Source organism: Spea bombifrons, chromosome 6, assembly GCF_027358695.1.
Source record: "Spea bombifrons isolate aSpeBom1 chromosome 6, aSpeBom1.2.pri, whole genome shotgun sequence".
Classification (NCBI taxonomy): domain Eukaryota; kingdom Metazoa; phylum Chordata; class Amphibia; order Anura; family Pelobatidae; genus Spea; species Spea bombifrons.
In genome coordinates, this window is record NC_071092.1 from 19,770,044 (window position 1) to 19,789,683 (window position 19,640).

At 44.2% G+C, this 19,640-nt stretch overlaps 1 protein-coding gene across 1 annotated transcript; it reads left to right on the forward strand.

The window, feature by feature from the left end:
- The first annotated feature begins 8,127 nt into the window (after window positions 1-8,127).
- On the forward strand, window positions 8,128-13,665 carry SMDT1 (single-pass membrane protein with aspartate rich tail 1). The gene is made up of 2 exons (XM_053469111.1): window positions 8,128-8,322; window positions 13,524-13,665. The coding sequence occupies exons 1-2, from the start codon at window positions 8,164-8,166 to the stop codon at window positions 13,659-13,661; spliced, it is 297 nt and encodes a 98-aa protein (XP_053325086.1). The 5' UTR covers window positions 8,128-8,163; the 3' UTR covers window positions 13,662-13,665.
- The last annotated feature ends 5,975 nt before the right edge of the window (window positions 13,666-19,640 follow it).

The window sequence follows — 19,640 nt, forward strand, 5'->3', positions numbered from 1 at the left end:
CCTGTTATCAGAAAGGGCAAGGTCCTTTTACTGGATAGGAACTACTAGAAATATAGTTCTGTAAAGGACAATTGTTAGCTGCATCTACAAAGGTAATTTTGCTTAGTAGGAATTGGAAAGCATAAGCTGTGCTGTAATTGTCCATTGCTGGACAATTGATAGGTTAGGGTCATCTATGGTAGAAGGCACGTTTAGGTCATGACATATTGATTTTAGCTGGCTTTTGCAGCTAAAACCAATGTTGTTGTTGTTAGACAGGTAGTCCAGGTTGAACAGCTAATTGGTTAAAGAGCTGTTCAGCAGCGCAATAGTTTGCGGCGGGAACATTCGTACATTGAAGATAAATATATCACTTGGAGTATTGTGTACAGTACTGGAGACCATATCTCCAGAAGGATATAGATATGTTGGAGAATGTTCAGAGGAGAGCTACTAAAAGGGTTCATGGATTACAGGACAAAACTTACCAGGAAAGGTTAAAGGATCGTAACATACCGTATTTGCTCGATTATAAGACGAGGTTTTTTCCAGAGCAAATGCTCTGAAAAATACCCCTCGTCTTATAATCGGGGTCGTCTTCTCAGACCCCCCAAAAAATGTCTGCTGGGGCCATGCTGCTTACCGGTCGCGAGCAGCGTCTCTTCTGTTAGAAGCAGGAGGACAGGAAGCTTGCAGCGTCCTCACAGAGCTCTATCTCCCCCTCCCTCCTCTGGGGGCGGGGCCAGAGAAGTTGCTCTACAGCCGGTCCCCTGCAGAAGTCTTCGAGTGAGAGATCTGCAGTTCAGGTAAGGGGGTGGGGGAGGGTTTTTGGGTAAGTATGTGTGATTAATGTGTGTTTAATGTGTGAAGTATGTGTGATTAATGGAATGAATGAGTATTTAAATGTGTTTGTGTGTGATAGCATGGATGTGTAAGGGGGGTGGGGGTTGTAGCATGGCATAGGGAGGCTGTAATCCCACTACTATCATCCCCAGGTTCCAGCATGTACTGGCTGCCTTGGCTTGATAGGAGTGTGATTGCTGTTAGCAGTTTGATATATATATATATATATATATATATATATATATATATATATATATATATATCTATATCAAACTGCTAACAGCAATCACACTCCTATCAAGCCAAGGCAGCCAGTACATGCTGGGTTAAAAGGCATATCATGGGGCTGAGTGGCATATAGGAGGTTAAAATGCATTTCTGGACCTCCAGAAATGCATTTTAACCCCCTATATGCCACTCAGCCCCATGATATGCCTATATACCTCCAGAAATGCATTTTAACCCCCTATATGCCACTCAGCCCCATGATATGCCTTTTAACCCCCTATATGCCAGAGTGGCATATAGGGGTATAAGGCATATCATGGGGCAGAGTGGCAAATAGGGGGGTATAAAGCATTTCTGGGGGCAGAGTGGCATAACTGGGGGGAGGCAGGTTGGCAAATAAAAGGAAATTTAAAAAATATATTTTTCTCAATCATAGCTTTTATTAAACATGAAAAAATAATTTACATGAATTAATATTTACTGGTAAAACTTTTTTCCTATAGGGTCGTCTTATATTCAGGCTTTTTGTTTTTTCCTAAATTAATATTTTGATTTTGGGGGGTCGTCTTATAATCGGGGTCGTCTTATAATCGAGCAAATACGGTATATAGCCTGGAAGAAAGACATGACAGACAGGGGATATCATAGAAACATTTAAATACTTAAAGGGAATCAACACGATAAAGGAGGAGAGTTTATTTAAAAGGGGAAATAATACCACAACAAGACATAGTCTTAAGCTAGAGGGGCAAAGGTTTAAAGTTACATCAGGAAATAATAAGTTACTGAAAGGGTAGTGGATGCATGGAATATCCTTCCAGCAGAAGTGGTAGATGTTAATACAGTAAAGACATTTAAACAAGCATGGAATAGGCATAAGGCTAAGCTAGATATAGGATAAGGACAGGGACTAAGGAATGTATTCAGAGGTTGGGCAGACTGGATGGGTGTCGGGGTCCACAGCTAAGACCCAGACAAAGCAACTCACCCTGGCTATTGTTATCCGGACTTCGGTGATCTCTCCAACCCTGACCCTTGGCTTTGTATACTGAACTGTGTTTGCTTACCCTGACTCGGCTATGTTTCTGGACCTCGCTGCACGTGGCGCATCTGCCCCAACTGCTACTACCTGGCTGTGGTATTCCTGCATACTGGGTTTCTCATCACTAACCTCAAAACCCTCACATAATATCTGAGCCACCAAGGAACCCACGGGATTATCTGATACCATCGCCACATTGACCCACCAGCTGGCGAACGTCCAGCAGACGCTACAAAAGATCCAGACCAATCAACACCAATTAAGGCAGCAGGTACACCACCTCCAAATGCTGCAGAGTGTACCCACTGAACGAGCCGCAGCCTCTCCACCTCCTGGAATACCTCCAGTCACCAATGGTGCCTAGGCTTTGGAGCCCCAGGTACCATTGCCTGAACGATTTTCGGGCGATAGAAGAAAATACCGTGCGTTTATCACTTCCTGTCAGATCTTTTTTAATCTTAAACCCCGGACATATACCTCCGACGACGTTAACGTATATACGGTGATTTCCTTGCTGTTAGATGAACCTCAGCTCGGGGCACACCATTTATTGCACAGCAATAGCCGTTGCTTGATTCCTGGCCTTCCTTCCGCGAAGCTCTCGATGCACTCTATGAGGATCCATATTGGGTGTCTTCAGCAACAACTTCACTCTGGGCCCTGAAGCAGAGAAGACGGCCAGTCGAAGAGTATATTACAGAGTTGAGACGTCTGGCTCTGGAGACCAACTGGAATGAACCTGCTCTTCATGACCAATTCCGCTGTGGTCTGTCAGAAGCAATTAAGGACGAGCTCGCTCGTACTTCCATGCCCCCAACTTTGGAGGACTTTATGCGTCTGGTCACACAGATCAACCTGAGGCTACGAGAGAGAGGCTGAACGTCAAGCTACAAGTACTCCTTGGCTGCCCGGACCTGCTCACTTCGGGGGTTCCCACTCACCACCTCCAGAGGAACCCATGCAGATTGGCATCGTTCGTGGTCCCCTCTCACCTGCTGAGAAAGAACGTCACCGAGCCCTGAATCTATGCGTGTATTGTGGAAGACCAGGTCACGCTTACAAGGACTGCAGAACTCGTACCCACTACTCCAAGGGTAAGAGCCCTTTTGCTTTGTTACACATTATCTGTGGAAGACAACCCTACCTTTCGCCTCACCTATCTATCCCTGTCTCTTTACAATGGAATGAGGGAGCAGCCTGCCTTCCAGCCATGGTGGACTCAGGAGCCAGTGGGAACTTTTTGGACAAAGAGACTATTCGGCTACTTTGGCGGTTCCCACTCGTCCCAAGAAAAGTCCTATTGACATCTAACTTGTGGACGGAAGTCCTTTGAAGACTGGCCCTATAGTCAGAGAGACCATTCCTCCAACTACCAAGCTCGGGGATGGCCATATAAAGACAATACATTTTGATGTGGTTCCTTCTCCAGTATCCCCTATTAATCTAGGCCTGCCATGGCTCAGGAGACATAACCCCTCCATTAATTGGGAGACAGGAGTGCTTTGTTTTACATCCTCGCATTGCAAGAACCAGTGCCTGTTGACCCAAACCATTTGCCTCACACAAACCACTACTCCTCCAGAATTACCCCTACCCTACTGACAATTCAAGGACGTCTTCGAAAATAGGAGTGGTGAGAAGTTACCCCCTTCCAGACCATATGACTGTCCTATCGATCTCCTACCTGGTTCTGCCATTCCTTTTGGGCGCATTTACCCACTCTCCGAACCAGAACTCGCTACCTTAAAGGAATACGTAGAAGAAAACCTGGCCAAGGCCTTGATCCGACCTTCTACTTCCCCTGCTGGAGCTGGGATTTTCTTTGCATCGATTACCGGGAGCTCAATAATATAACGATTAAGAATAGCTGGCCGTGGCCATTAATCCCGGAGCTACTGGAACATGTACGCTCCGCCAAGATCTTCACGAAACTCGACCTACGCGGAGCTTACAATCTAGTAAGAATACGTAAAGATGAATGGAAGACAGCCTTTCGGTGTCGGTATGGACATTTCGAGTATCTTGTAATCCCCTTTGGGTTATGCAACGCTCCTGCCACCTTCCAGCATTTTGTGAATGACATCTTTCATGACATACTAGACCACTTTGTCATCATTTATGTAGACGACATTCTGGTGTTCTCCCCATCGTTGGACAAACAACGAGAGCACGTGTGTCAAGTGCTGACCCGTCTGCGTGAGAATGGCCTCTACGTGAAGCTGGAGAAGTACGTGTTTGAGGCACAGACCATTCCTGGGATACATACTGTCTCCTACAAGTATCGAGATGGACCTCAGGAAGGTCACCACAATCCTCAACTGGCCACCTCCTGTGGATCATAAGGGAGTGCAACGATTTGTGGGTTTCGCTAACTTCTACTGTAAATTCATACGCAACTTCTCCCAGATCATTCAAACTATCACTGCTCTCACCTCCAAGAAGACGGTGTTCTGCTGGAATGAGGCGGCCCAGAAGGCCTTTGAATACCTCAAAAATAAGTTTGCATCAGCTCCCATCCTTCGTCTGTCGGTCCCACAGAAACCCTACACGCTCGAGGTTGACGCATCCGATACAGCAGTTGGTGCCATTCTATCCCAGAGACAGGATTCAGATGATCAGCTTCACCCCCCTTCTTCTGTAGAACACTCACGTCGGCCGAGAAAAATTACTGCATAGGCGAACGAGAGTTATTGGCCATCAAGCTTGCGCTGGAGGAATGGCGACACCTTCTCGAAGGCCCTCTGCATCCCATCACCATCTTCACAGATCACAAGAACCCCCAGTACCTACGCTCGGCGAAATGTCTGCAAAGATGGTCTCTGTTCTTCACACATTTTCCCCTCCACATAACCTATCGCCCTGGGTCACGAAATGTCAAAGCAGACTCTTTGTCCTGTATGTACGAACCCACCTCATCTCCTAACCAGGACACAGTCCTCTCCCCTGACCATTTCATAGCCCTGACATACTCCCTGTGGGACTCTGTTCGCCAGCATGCCAGACAACATAATCCCCCTGACGTTCCAGGATTAATGTACAGAAATGGCTATTTCTATCACAAGGGGCTGGTCTATGTACCACCGGAGGACCGGCTAAAGATTCTAGAGACATTCCATGACACACCGGCGACAGGTCATGGTGGCATCAAACAGACTCTTGACCCGATACAACGTTCTTTCTGGTGGCCTAAACACAAAGAGGATATCACAGCCTTCGTGTCCTCTTGCGTGACCTGTGCCCGTTCCAAAGAGATTCACAAGAAACCTGCTTGTCTCCTGCAGCCTCTCCCAGTACCCTCCAGACCCTGGACAGATGTTTCTGTTGACTTCTACCTCCATCCAATTCACAGACCACTCTAATGGTGGTGGTTGATCATCCAATTCACAGACCACTCTAATGGTGGTGGTTGATCATTTTACGAAGATGGCGCATTTCCTCCCCATCGATCACCTCCCTTCCGCCACTGAGACTGCTACGCTCTTCGTACAAGAGATTTTTCGACTCCATGGATTGCCAGAGTCTATAGTATATGATCGTGGTTCCCGATTTACCTTGCGTTTCTGGAGAGCCTTCTGCGAACAGCTCCACATACAGGGGTCCTTGTCCACGGCATTTCATCCACAGAGTAACCGCCAGATTGAACGCCAGACTCTAGAGCAATATTTGCATTGTTTCATCACCTACTTACAAGATGATTGGGACTTGCCTCTAGCCGAATTTGCATATAACAACCACATTCATCGATCCATCAACATTACCCCCTTCTATGCCAACTATGGGTTTCATCCCTCCATGCTTCCGGGTTCTCCTATGCAGTGCGCAGTTCTCATCAGCAACCTCACCAAGACATACAAGATGTTACGAGAGACCCTGACAAGGTCACAACGGCGATACAAAACACCGCACCAACACTCCTGAATATCATCCAGGTGACAAGGTCTGGTTGTCCACTAAACACCTACGACTCACATGCCCCACAAAGAAACTAGGGCCAAGATATATCGGCCCTTTCCGTATCTCCCGTATCATATCCCCTCTAGCAGTGGAACTCGATCTACCAAGCAACATGTCACTTCACCCTGTTTTTCACGTGTCCCTCCTTAAACCGTGAAAGGCCAACCCTTTTCCGAACCGTTGCCCCAATCCTCCTGCTCCGGTCTTGATCAATGACGTGGAAGAATATGAAGTAGAAGAGATCCTGGATTCCCGACGTCATCACAGCCATCTTCAATATCTCATATGTTGGAAAGGATATGACCCCGATGAGGACTCCTTGCAACCAGCCTCTGAGGTCCATGCTCCAGATCTCATCTCCAACTTCCACCGTCAGCATCCTGATGCCTCTCCTCAGGAGGGGGTAATGTCGGGGTCCACAGCTAAGACCCAGACGAAGCAACTCACCTGAATACCTGGCACCCGCGAGTGCTGGGCACGGTACAGCCGCTTCTGCTGCTCCTGGTTCCTCTCCTGCTCGACAGACTATTCTGATAGCGCCGTACACGGAGGCAGGGCAACATCTAGTGGTGGATTTATAAACCAGCACTGAGTTGTACTCAGATATTGTGCCTTATTGAGCTTCCCTCTGCTTATTGCTGTTTTGGATTGATCTTTTTGCTGACCTCGGATTCCCTTTAGACTTGCTGACTTCTATTATCCTGACCCCGGCTATTGTTATCCGGACTTCGCTGATCTCTCCAACCCTGACCCTTGGCTTCGTATACTGAACTGTGTTTGCTTACCCTGACTCGGCTACGTTTCTGGACCTCGCTGCACGTGGCGGATCTGCCCCAACTGCTACTACTTGGCTGTGGTATTCCTGCATACTGGGTTTCTCATCCCTAACCCTCAAAACCCTCACAATGGGCCGAATGGTTCTTATCTGCCGTCCCTTGCTTTGTTTCTATGTTTCTTTTGTGCAAGAATGGAAAATTGTGCTCCCTCAGCTATTTGTTTTTACAGAGGTTATTTTATTGACACTGTCCTTACACGCTGCCTTTATACATACCTGCCCATAAACACACATATACACATACACTGCCCTTACCCACGCCTACCCATGAACACATATACACATATAAACTGCCCTTACCCACGCCTACCCATGAACACATATACACATATACACTGCCCTTACCCACACCTACCCATGAACACATATACACATACACTGCCCTTACACACGCCTGTCCATACACACACATATACACATACACACACCAGCTTACAAACACACATTTAAGTACACTGCCCTCACACACATCAGCTTACAAACACACACACATATTTCTCCCCATCTCTTACTTTTATCATCTATCCCATCCAGTTGTGGGAGAGTGAGGTCTGTCATTTCAGACCTCTGCTTTAGTGCTCCCTCATCACTATGCGGCGGCTTTTGATGCAGAGCGCGAGAATGACATCATATCCCAGCACTCAGCATCAATTGCCGGCGCATAGTTATTAGGACGCACAGAAGACGAGGTCTGAAGTCACAGACCTTGCACTCCCTAACTTTGGGCTGGTTAGAGGGACATTGTGATCTCCCAACCAGCCCTGCTCATCGGGCGCCTGCCGAGCAGGGCTTTAAGGTACCAAAAACCCCTGGGATTGAAGGGGTTAATTGATGTTATGTTTCATTGTTTGTTAATGCCTATTATACCCTTCAATAAACCTGTGGTCAATTCTTATCCAACTTAAACAGTGTTTTTGTTTTTTTAATCAAATTTATTAAAGATTAAGATATGTACATGCAATGGATACTAGATTTCTCACTGTGAGCTGGACAGTTACCATCCTTTAACAGTTCCTGACCACTATGGAGCATAAGGTCTAAAGGATGGGAACTAGCTCTCACGATATCAGTTAGACATATTCAATTCATGTATAGGACCTGAATACTAGGAGGAAATAGGTCTTTCTGCAGGACAGAAAATAGCTAGTCACGCAAGCTATGTTCTATCCTCGGAAACCCTTAATGTTGTAAAATGGTTATGTTTCTTGTGTTTAGTACTCTAGTAGTTTTTGTGTTTAGCTTCTATTTCCGGGATGTAACGCAGTGCTATTCTGCTGTAAAGATGGCGTTTGGAATCGGTGTGTTCTCGATGCTGAGATTCAGGACAGTACATAGAGGTGGACTGTTTATGCAGGCACCGAAAAAATATTCGTCGGTAAAGAAAACGGATTGCCGGGAAATAACTACTAGCACCGGTGCTTTTTTACCACAGCCTAATAAAGTAAGTTTCCCCCTTTTTGTTAGGGTAATTCCAAGTGTGTCTAATCCAGACCATAAAAACTCGATTGTCCTCTGTATTATATGTATACGAGTAGCTGCTTCAGACGATTTTTTTTTTTTTGTGTCTTGAAGCAAGGCATCAGGGTATATTTTTGTTTTTATGTTTAAACGAATAGATTTAAAAGGAAATAAATTTGTTACCACGCCCGTTAGGAGGAAACTTCGAAAATTCGCCATCCTTTTAGCTGACATTTGTTAACTTTAGTTTCTATCTGGCAAAATTTCTAATTCAAATGCTGTGTTGCGCTTAGATGGCAGCTCACTTAGACATGAGGAACTGACTTATGCAAGCTCTCGCTATGCGTAGAAACATACATGTAGAGGGTTGGTTATTTATATTAAAACACTCGCGTCAGAATAGTGCATGTCGTAACCGACGCTGTAATTTTTTAAAAAAATTATAATTTAAAAACTAATTCATGTTGAAACATATTGATGTATTTTGTGAAAATACATGCATGTAGCTTACGTATTTATCTCAGTAACATTAGCCCCGTCTAGAAGACCACATCAAGTCATTATTGTGCTGTAGCAGAGTCTCCAGTGTAATGTTTCAAAGGGACGTTCGTTTTTTTAAATATCTACAGGGTGACTGTTTAACCCCCTTCTGTCCCAGGGGTTTTTGGTACCTCAAATTCTGGAGCAATTTTTTAGTTTTTGCGGTATGTCAGTTCAGCCATTATTCTCCTTTCCTGCGAATAGTGTACCCATGTAAACTATATATTGTCTTTTAAAGGAGTGCTAGAGCTTTCTTTTGATACCATAGTTCAGGGGTGTCCACGTTTTTTCTGCAGTGGGACACTTCATCAGAATTGTATACGTGTGAGGGCCGCACTTCTTTTTCACTGTAATTTTTAGCCTTTAATAAGATATGCAGATTCAAATGAAGTAAATGACACAAAACCTTTACTTTTCCTCTCACTGATTTGTGGGCCTAGAAAGTTTTGTGACTACAAATTCAGGATAAGTAAAAATGAAATAGTTCTATTTGTTCTAGGGATGCACCAAAATGAAAATTCAGGGTTCACTTAGCCGAAGCTGAAAATGACCCCCCACCTTTAATCCAATGCTTTTAATAAAAGTTACACACCGAAATTGTACAAAAAAATTAATAATGTGTGTGTGTGTGTGTATATATATATATATATATATATATATATATATATATATATATATATATAACAGCAATCTCAGGCATACCCAGATTCCAGCATGTACTGGTTGGCTGGGCATGATAGGAGTGTGATTGCTGTCAACAATCATATATAAATTAATATTGTTGTATTTTTTTTTTTGTCCAATTTTGGTGTGTTAACCACACTTTTGTTAAAAGTAAGTAACACACCAAAATTGGACAAAAACAACAGCAATCAAACTCCTATCATACCTAGACAACCAGTAAATGCTGGAACCTAGGCATGACGGGACTGTGATTGCTGTTCCTATCATGCCAAGTCAGCCAGTACATGCTGAAACCTGGCTAGCTGCCCCCCTTGTGTATTGATGATGCCAGCAGTATAGGGTCTGCACATCACTTACAGCCACCCTGTACCATGCCCCCCACTTATACATCCATACTATTACACACACACTCATTCATTCATATACTCATTCATTCACAGATTCATTCCCTCAATCACACATACTCATTCAAACACCCTCCCCCACCCTCTTACCTGAACTGCAGCTCTCTCGATGCCGCTCACAGGCTTCAGCAGGGGGCGTGGCCTCACTCTGCGTTCTCTTGTACTGCACAGAGGAAGCAGGAATGGAGCAGAGTCATGTGATGTCACGTACATTCACGTGACTCTGCTGGGTTCTGCTTGCTCTGTGCAGTACAAAAACACCCTCCCACAGGTAAGCAGCCCATGATCTCAGTTGCCCTGGCTGCCGATCTCATGGGGGCTGCACCTCGAGGGCCCGCGTGTTGGACGCCCCTGCCATAGTTAGACGATTAGCTGAAAATTTAAGATGAGAAATTTAGTAAAAACTAGCGAAAATTAGAAAAAAAATCAATTCAGTAGTGTGATTACAGGCTCCCTATGCCATGCTATCCCTCCACACTTACACATCCATGCTATCACACACACTCGTTTACAAATATTCATATATACCTTCATTCCCTTAATCACACATACTTGCTCATACACCCTCCCTAACCTGAACTGCAGATCTCTCACTCGCAGACTTCTGCAGGGTCCCGGCTGCAGGAGCAACTTCTCTGGCCCCGCCCCCAGTGGAAGAAAGAACGGAGCAGAGTCACGTGCATTCACATGACTCCGCTGAGTTCCTGCTTTTCTGGCCGTTACAAGAGACACTGCTTGCACACTGTGCGACCAACGCACAAGTAAGCAGCTCAGCCCCTTCAATGTTGGCTTCAATTCTGAACTCATCTGACATCCTCTATTGGAGAAATGCCTCTTCTCCTACCCGTTAGATTGATCCTGGCTTCTATAAGCGTACTTTCCTCATAGAACGAATATCCACCAGGACTTTTTTTTTTGTTATTACTATAATAAACCACGTCCATCAGACCCTTCCATAGGTTTCCTTCCTATTCTTGAGTGTGGTGCTTTGGGCCATTCCTAAAGTAAATGTTGCAGTAGCAAAGACAACCAAGACCATCCACCTGTCTGACTTGGTGATCAAACAGAACTGAGGGGGAACATTGAGGCTTCTGAAGCCAAATTTTGCTACTGCTTTTAAATACAGTTTGGATTACAGCACCGCAAATCATTTTTATTTGGTCTATCAATCATTTTATTTGTGACACGACTACTGGAGATACCTGGTTATTCTACAGACCTCTCTGTGGTGACTGGTAGGCTGCTGTTCCTTTAGGGGCTGTTTTTCTGCGACATTCCATTCCTTCCTGGGGAAACAGTTACTTGACCAGCGATATGTTATTCCTCCTGAAACATGCCTTTTGTGGCCCAGAGTGGCAAGAGTCTTTCGCCAATCAGTTAATTAAAAGTAAAAATTAGCCCAGCTTACAGCACAACAGATTTACCAAGCACAAGATTGATTCACCTAAGTTATGGGGTCAGACTGGTAGAAAGAAAATTTCTCTTCTTCAGATCCTCAAGCCCATATTGCAGGGTTCTGGGTTCTGGGCCCTGGAGTTGGATGAGCTTCTCAAGTGACTTATAGTTTTCATCTCTTCCTTAAAGGAAGGCCCTTGTAAACCCAGAGTTCCACTAAAAGGAAGTAAATACATGGAAAATGAGCAATGGGTCCCTACCACTAGTCAACAGTTAACTTTTCAGCCCAGGTTTAAAGATTGGAAGCCCTGCCCCTTGGAGACTACCTTGACAGAACTTATAGGATGCCTACCTTCACATTCCTGTCAGCCTTATCAGTATTTTCCTTGTATGGTTGTTCTATCGAGAGACTGCTTACCCTGGATAAAATGAATTGCATTGGACTTAAGTAGGGCTGCAACTAAATATTTTTTTTTTTATAATCGATTAATCGGATAAAAAAATAAATGTACGTTTTTCATTTATTTATAATTTAATAAACAAACGGCAGAATAAAAAAACCGATAAACGTATTTGTTTTTGTTTCACAACCTGCCCCCCCAGTTATGCATGACTGCAGGGAGGGCCTGTGAAGCAGAAAGGGGCGGGCCAATCATCAGAGTGACTGCATGGAGGGACTGGTAAGTAGTAACTGCTGTGAGTCACACTAAATGAAATGGATTATGAAACGAGGGGTATTTTTTCAGATCATTTGCTCTGAAAAAACCCTAATTTTATAATCGATAAAAATCGATTTGACTAATCAATAATGAAATTGGCAACGATTTTCATTATCTATTTTAGCGATTAGTTGTTGCAGCCCTAGACTTAAGCATATTGCAAGAACAATCACAGCACAGCTTTTTAATCTTTAAGGCGTACCTATTGCATGCCATACAACTCTTTTTGTTTTAAAATCTTTAAATGAACAGTTTTTTTGTCACTGCAGAAGACTGCATATAAAAATACTCTGCTTCCTTTTACCTCTAGGTTGCTTGAACGTATTCTGTACAATCACCTTACTAAATTCCCTCCTTGACACTCTACAGTCTGGTTTCAAACCCTTTCACTCTACTGAAACGGCTCTAGCAAAAGTAAAAGGTCACTTCTCCACTCTAATACTTCTGGATCCCTCTGCTGCTATTGATACTGTTGATCACCACCTTCTTCTTGACTCGCTTGCTTCTACAGACATTCGAGATATAGCTCTCTCCTGGATCGCCTCATATCTGTCTAACCGTTCCTTCTCTGGACATCACCCCTTCCTCTTTCAGTTGGCGTCATCCAACTGACCCTTGGGGTCATATTTGACTCTAACCTTTGTTTCAGCCCTCATATTCAGTCTCTCGCCAAATCCTGCCGCTTGCCCCTAAAAAAACATCTCTTGCATCCGACCCATTCCTCACCCAAGAATCCACAAAAACTCTGGTTCATTCACTTATCATTTCCCGTCTTGACTACTGCAACACTCTTCTAGTTGGCATTCCACTGCCTTGACTCTCTCCTCTACAGTTGGTCCTAAATGCTGTTGCTTCCTTGCACGCTGCTCCTCTTCTACTTCCCCACTCTATGAAACTCTCCACTGGCTCCTAATTACATTTAGAATTAAAGTACCAGGATTTTAAATAAAGTATAAGGCCCTCCATAACACTGTTCCTCCATACATTTCTGGCCTCATAAACAAATACTATCCTACTCGATCCCTACGTTCTTCCCATGGGCTATTCCTTTTCCCGTCTACAAGATTTCACTCGGGCTGCCCCATATCTCTGGAACCTACTTCCACTGAACCTTCAGCAATCACCCTCCCTTCCAACTTTCAAGAAACATCTCAAAACCCACTTCTTCAGAGAAGCATACCATCTTAGTTGTTAGAACTTCCTTGTCATTGATACAACCACCACACTCCATCTCACCCTTTCTTTGTTTGTCACCCCATCCCCTCAAGATTGTAAACTTGCATGCAGGGCTCTCCACCTAATGTATCTGTTAGTCTTAGTCTGTCAATTCTCGTCTTGTCATACCCCTTGAATATATGTATTGTATTAAGCGGTGTGTAAAGTGTTGGCGGTATATAAATAAAATAATTATTTATATATATATCTCTATCTTTCTTTTCCAGGTGAGCTTTGGCCTACTCAGGGTGTTTTCTGTGGTTATTCCCTTCTTGTATGTGGGAACCCTTATCAGCAAAAATTTTGCCGCCCTACTGGAAGAGCATGACATCTTTGTCCCAGAGGATGATGATGACGATGACTAAAAGGTAAATGTCTAATCTATACAACATTTTATGTTCCCATACAAAGTGATATATATTTTCAATTTTACTCAAGATTTATTGAACATATCAGCACTTTAAGTTTCCTCGCGCCAAGACACCAAAGTCTTAAAGAGGGCCTGTCATCCACAAATGTTTGCAAATAACAATGATACATATAAGTATACATACATACTTGGAAACGCTATGAGTTTGACCCCAAGTCTGAGGATTTTTGCCCCAGTCTCAAGATGAAAGTATAGATTCTCAGGGTCATACAGTGTGGCGCTGGCTCCTTTCTATTCTGTGCCTCACGCTCCCCTAAAACATCAGTGAGCCGGTACCGTGCTTCGCAGTGGGGATTGTATTTTTTTCATTGTTAACCCTTCTCCAAACATAGCCCTTATGGTTGGGACTATAAAGCTCTATTTTGGTCTTGTCACGCCAAATTACAGTGTGTCAGAAGCTGGGAGACATTTGAAGGTGTTGTTGACCATATTGTAAACAGGCTTTTTTGTGCCGTTGGTGCAGTAAAGCCTTCTTTCTGGAAACTTGACCATGCAGCCCATTCTTGTTGAAGTATTGTCGCATTTAGCTCCTTAAAACAACCACACCATATTTTTCCAGAGCAGCCTGTGTTTCTCCTGAGGTTACCTGTGGGGTTTACTTTATATCCCGAACAATTCTTGTGACAGTTATGACTGAAGATCGCAAACAGTACTGACTGGCACTTTGGATATCTTTTTATATCCTTTTCCATCTTTATAAAGTTCCATTTCCTTGTTACGCTGGTTTTTTGGAAGTTCTCTTCTGCTCCCCATGGCTCAGTATCTAGCCTGCTCAGTGCATACACACACTAATTGCAAATTAAAAAGCCACAGGTGTGGGAAATTAACATTTAGCTGCCATTTTAACCCTTGTTTGTCTATATGTAAACTTTTGATCAGATGTTTTAGGTGATATCTGTTAGCATTGTGATCTAAAAAGGAACCAAACAACTATGTAATGACACATGGCTTCATATGCTCACTAGCCTTAAAAGATTTTTTCCTGGCATTTAGTGGCAGTACACATGGGTGTTGCTCTTCCTTAGGGACAAGGATCTGAAATACAAAGTTAAAACCCTCCCCTTCCTTAACTCCTCCTCTTCCTTACCCATAAGACCACACTGGACCAAACACAGCCAGTTCTTCCTTGTCAGGGACAGACATGTAGTTTGGTGGGGCACACAGGTTGTGTCCAGGGGGATCCCTCCTCCAATTGCTCCCCGGGCGGTGAGCAGAGTGAGGTAGGAACATCCGCATCGGCGGATGTTATGGAAAAGTATAAGAGTTCTCTCTTCAAGCCGGCAAGGGAAGGAGCAGTAGCACAGCGGTGGAACGCACACCCGGGAGGCGTTGCATTCCCCCGAAGATCTGATCGTGTTACAGAGCATGCGCGGATCCGATCTTCAGGGCACAAAATTTAAATTTAAGCTGTGCAGTCAAGTCTGACAGCAGTGGGGCTTGTCAGTACTGGATATCCGTGGCACCAACCCCCCCACACGGATTGAGGCCTTTTAAGGTATGATTAATTTAAAAAAAGCCTCTGCCCTGTAACATTGTTTTCTAAAAGATTAAGGCTCCTTTTAAGTCCAAATATGTTTTGTGCACCCCCTTGCCGGACGGCTGAATAAAGGAGTTAGGCAATCCTTGCTCAGCTTAATTGCTCAGGACATGCAGTTTTTGGGCGTTGGCTTCTAGACAAATATGCACATAACCATTCAAGACTGCGTCTGTTTTTGCTTTGGAACCCAAGTTTGATAGTCTCATTCACGTTGGTTCCTGAATCTGTTGTCCTTTACCGGGGAGTTATCCTATGGCCATAATCTCGGTAGCTAAACAGGCTTGGGCCTGGTTAATTTCCACCGGGGAATACCAGGTGTTAAAAATCTATTAGTTCAGGCTCATCTTGTGAGGAGTCAGAGGATATAATTTCCCTTCCTCCACAAGAGCTTTGGAAATTTTATAAGATCTCTCCAGGCGATTACAAGAGGTAATCTGTGAGAAGCATCCAAAGGATTTTGCATGTTGCCTAAGAGCATATGTTCCAATCCTCAGCATTCCAGTGCAAGTAGCATTGTCTAGCGCTTCAGTGGCTAGAGCTCTAGGCATCTGGTAACAGGCATTAGGCTTACAACCATACCACCCTGTATGCACCTGATCTCGTCTGATCTCAGTAGCCAAGCAGGGTTGGGCTTGGTTAGCACTTGGATGGGAGTACTTCCTGTTGAGGGAACCGGATACAGAAGTATCTAGCCAGTTTAGGAAATTGAGCCTTTTATAATTGTCTTATCTGCCAAAAGAATCAGTGGCCAGGACAGCATCTATGTCGGCCTTGTTTGTTTTAACATTTGTAAGGCATAAGCTGGTTAGACAATTGGATCCTGAGGATCATTGCAGACGGAAATAATTTTAGGCAATAAATGCATTGTCACTAAGTATGGAACAAAGTGCGGACGATTTGCCTTTAAATGGCTAACACAAGCCGCATTCTTGTGAAACATTATCACTCACATCATCACTGGTATCGTCTTGTTTCCCAAGCCAGTTAGTGAATGTGAAAGAGTTGCCAGAGAAGCAGTCCAGTTCAGCTGTCTTAAACCTGCAGACGTGGGATATCTAAAACTTTGTCTCAGGTGCAACCCTTCTATAAGAATGAATCCAAAACGTGCAGAATTTTCAGAATGTTTACTCCAGGCTGTTCCTGGTCACGAACCAGTTGGATCCTTCAGTCCAGTTTTAATATGGTCTAATCCTGTATTCTATACAAGCATGTTAGAATGAAATCTATCCTCACAGTCAGCCAACTACTGAACAAGGAGATTACATGGTGACCATGGACCTGAAGAATGCTCATGTGCATGTGCCTATTGCAGTTGGATCCAGTAAATTCCTCAGGCTCTCTATAAGGAATGGGCCAAGAATTCTCCATTTCCAGTTTGGGTCTCTCAACTTTCAGAGAATAAGGTATCAGGGTCATCCCATCCCTGGACGACCGGCTCATCGAATCCATTTCAGCTCCGGCCTTCGTTCTCATTAAGATGGCATTGTTTCCCCATTGGCAGAGCACATCAAGCAAGAGTACGCTTCCCCAGGATAAGAAGACCAGATGGAACAGGAGGTGCCCAGATAAAACACCAGACCTTTTCAAACGTTTTTATTAGGAGCATAACTTTGTAGACAAAGCCAGGACAAAAGGTTTCAGTAACATCCTAAGAACAAGAGCCTAGGCTAATTCTGATGGAATTGGTGGTCGGCTGCAATGGTTCATACATATGTTTTGATCATAAAGTCCAACCTTATTTTTTCTTAGTATGCGGTTCTTGCAGCTGATAGTGGACTCCTCCTCCTTATGGCTCTTTATTCCAGATCAAAGATCAGAAAAGTAAGAAGGGTTGTCAGCTTTGCAACAAAATCATACCTGGCCCTTTAGAAAAGCTATGAGCATCTTGGGCATTCTGACGACTTGTATCCCTGCAGTAAGCTGCTCCAAGGCACTGTGGCAAGAAGACCCAGTTACAATCAAGAAACTCCCAACACCAACAGAATAAAAGCAAAATGTGGTTTATTGTAGCTTTCTTTGAGGTCCACAGTATTGCGCCTCACTGTGTAAAAAAATCCTACTCCATCTTGGAGACTACCTATACTAACTGGCCAGCTAATCCAGTCCCAGTCATAAGTAGTTACAGCACAACACACGTTTCTTTGGACCGTAACTTTTCCTTAAGTCTTAGGAACTTAAGCTTTACTGCCTCTCTCCCTGTTCTCAGACAACTTATGCCTCTAACGGCCACCCTTTAAATGTCTCAGTGCAGGTTAATTGGATCCATCGGCTGACTTCCAGCAATTAACCCCCCATGCTAGGAATAGAGAGCGCCCATCTTGCCACTGATTTAGACAGACTGTTACCTTGCCACAGCACTTATAGGCCACTTCAAGGGGACATCCTTGGGCATTTGTCCCAGAAGTAAGAAAATCTGGACATCGACTTCAGTGTCCAAGCCCAATTAAACCGGTGGAAGAGGACAGATCGTCTCAGCAAGGGTCTTTGCTTTCATCAATATCAGTGGATCACTCTGACCACAGATGCCTTAAACAGGCTGGGGAGCGCATTTTGGTTACCTCTTCAGACAGGGCAAGCGGTCACTAACAATCTTACCCAGTCCTCAAATTATCGAGCTCTTTAAGCGGTTTTTAATCTATTTTTTTGGCCCTCGAGTAGTTCAGTCCTTGGTTAAAAGGGAAGGCTGTAAGAATCCAAGCCGACTACGTTACCACAATATCATATATCAACAGACAGGGCGGTACCCGGATTCCAAAACTTCAGGCCTTCTCGGAAGAAGTCATGGCATGGGCTCAACAAAACCTCAAGATTTGTCAGCCACGTGTTTCAGGGGAAGGGACAATTGTATTGCAGACTACATTAGCAGATCTGATTTATTCCCTAGACAAAAGAATCTTCTCCATCCTGGTTCTAGTTTGGTCTTCCAGGTTTCAACATTGTGGCAACCAGAGACAACAACAATCTTCTGGGTTTTAGCCTCTCTGTATTCATGGGTCAACCTTCTGGTGTTGCACATTATGCCAGTGATATGGAGATTCAGGGTGGCTTACATTTTTCCTCCTCAAGATTCGAACGGACTAGGCCAGGGTATTAACATCTATCCCATATTGGCCAATACAGACTTAGTTCTTAGAGCTAAACAATATGGCCTCGAGTTTAGGAGCTGCCATTTTCGTCCCAGCTGGTGGAGAACAAAACTCCTTCAGATGGTCATTTTGATGGCCTAGCTTTGGCGAGGGTTATCTTTAGAGGTAATGGACTTTCCCATAACAATGCTGTGGTCCTCCTTATTCGGAGGTTTCAGAGTTGGAGGAATTCCTCTCCTGGTTATGCAGGGCCGTCCTCGTGGTTTTTTGCAAGACAGATTCTTAGCAGGTCTTAATGTGTCGACCTCAAAAGGGCTAGTATCCGCCCTCGGTATTTTTTCTCCTTTCGGATTTAGCCTTGTATGTTCTGATCAGGCATTTCTTTACGCTGCAACTATTCGGCAACCTCCAGACAGTCTCATTTTTTCCTTCCTGGGTTTTTGACCTTGTTTTTCTAGCTCTCTATTCTGTACCCTTCGAACCGCTGGAAGAAGTTTTTGTCACTGAAGATGACATTGTTGGTGACTCTTACTTCAGCAGGACAACTGGGTAACTACTGCTCTGTCTTCAGCTGCTATGGTCACCATTTTTCCGTCAGGATCAGGTATTTCCGCAGAAGACAATGGCACATGGGGATGTCCAAAGAGCTCTAGACATTTCTACAGATCGCACCACTGCTTTCCGCTATACGGATCAATTGTTTGTCCTTTTTTGGTAGATATTCAGATCATGCTAGCCATCTTGAGGTAGCTTACAGTGACCATTTGACTAGCTCACTCAAGCAGCAGGCAAGTCATCTTGTCCCATATTTTGACTCACTCCACAAGAGCTATGTCAGGGTCTAGGTTTGGGAAGTCGACCTCATCTCCTGAAGATATATGTGTAAGGCAGCTACCCGGTGTTCCTTCGATACATTTGTCCAGCATTACTAGACATCATCTCCTCCTCTGTGGCATTTTTTCTGGCGCAGGATGCACCAGTCAGTGGCCTCTTAAGTATTCCCCGCCCATTTGGTTATCTTGCTATATCCCATGTGTACTGCCACTATATGCCAGGAAAAACAGGAATTTTACTCACCGTAAATTCTTTTTTCTTTAATATAGTGGCAGTACATGTTTCCCTCCCTCAGGTTGTCTACCATTAAAGATATTTTTCAAGCATGTTAGTATTCTTGGTACTTACTGGCTGTGCTTGGTCCGGTGTGGTCTTATGGGTAAGGAAGAGGAGGAGTTAAGGAAGGGGAGGGTTTTAACTTTGTATTTCAGATTCTTGTCCCTAAGGAAGAGCAACA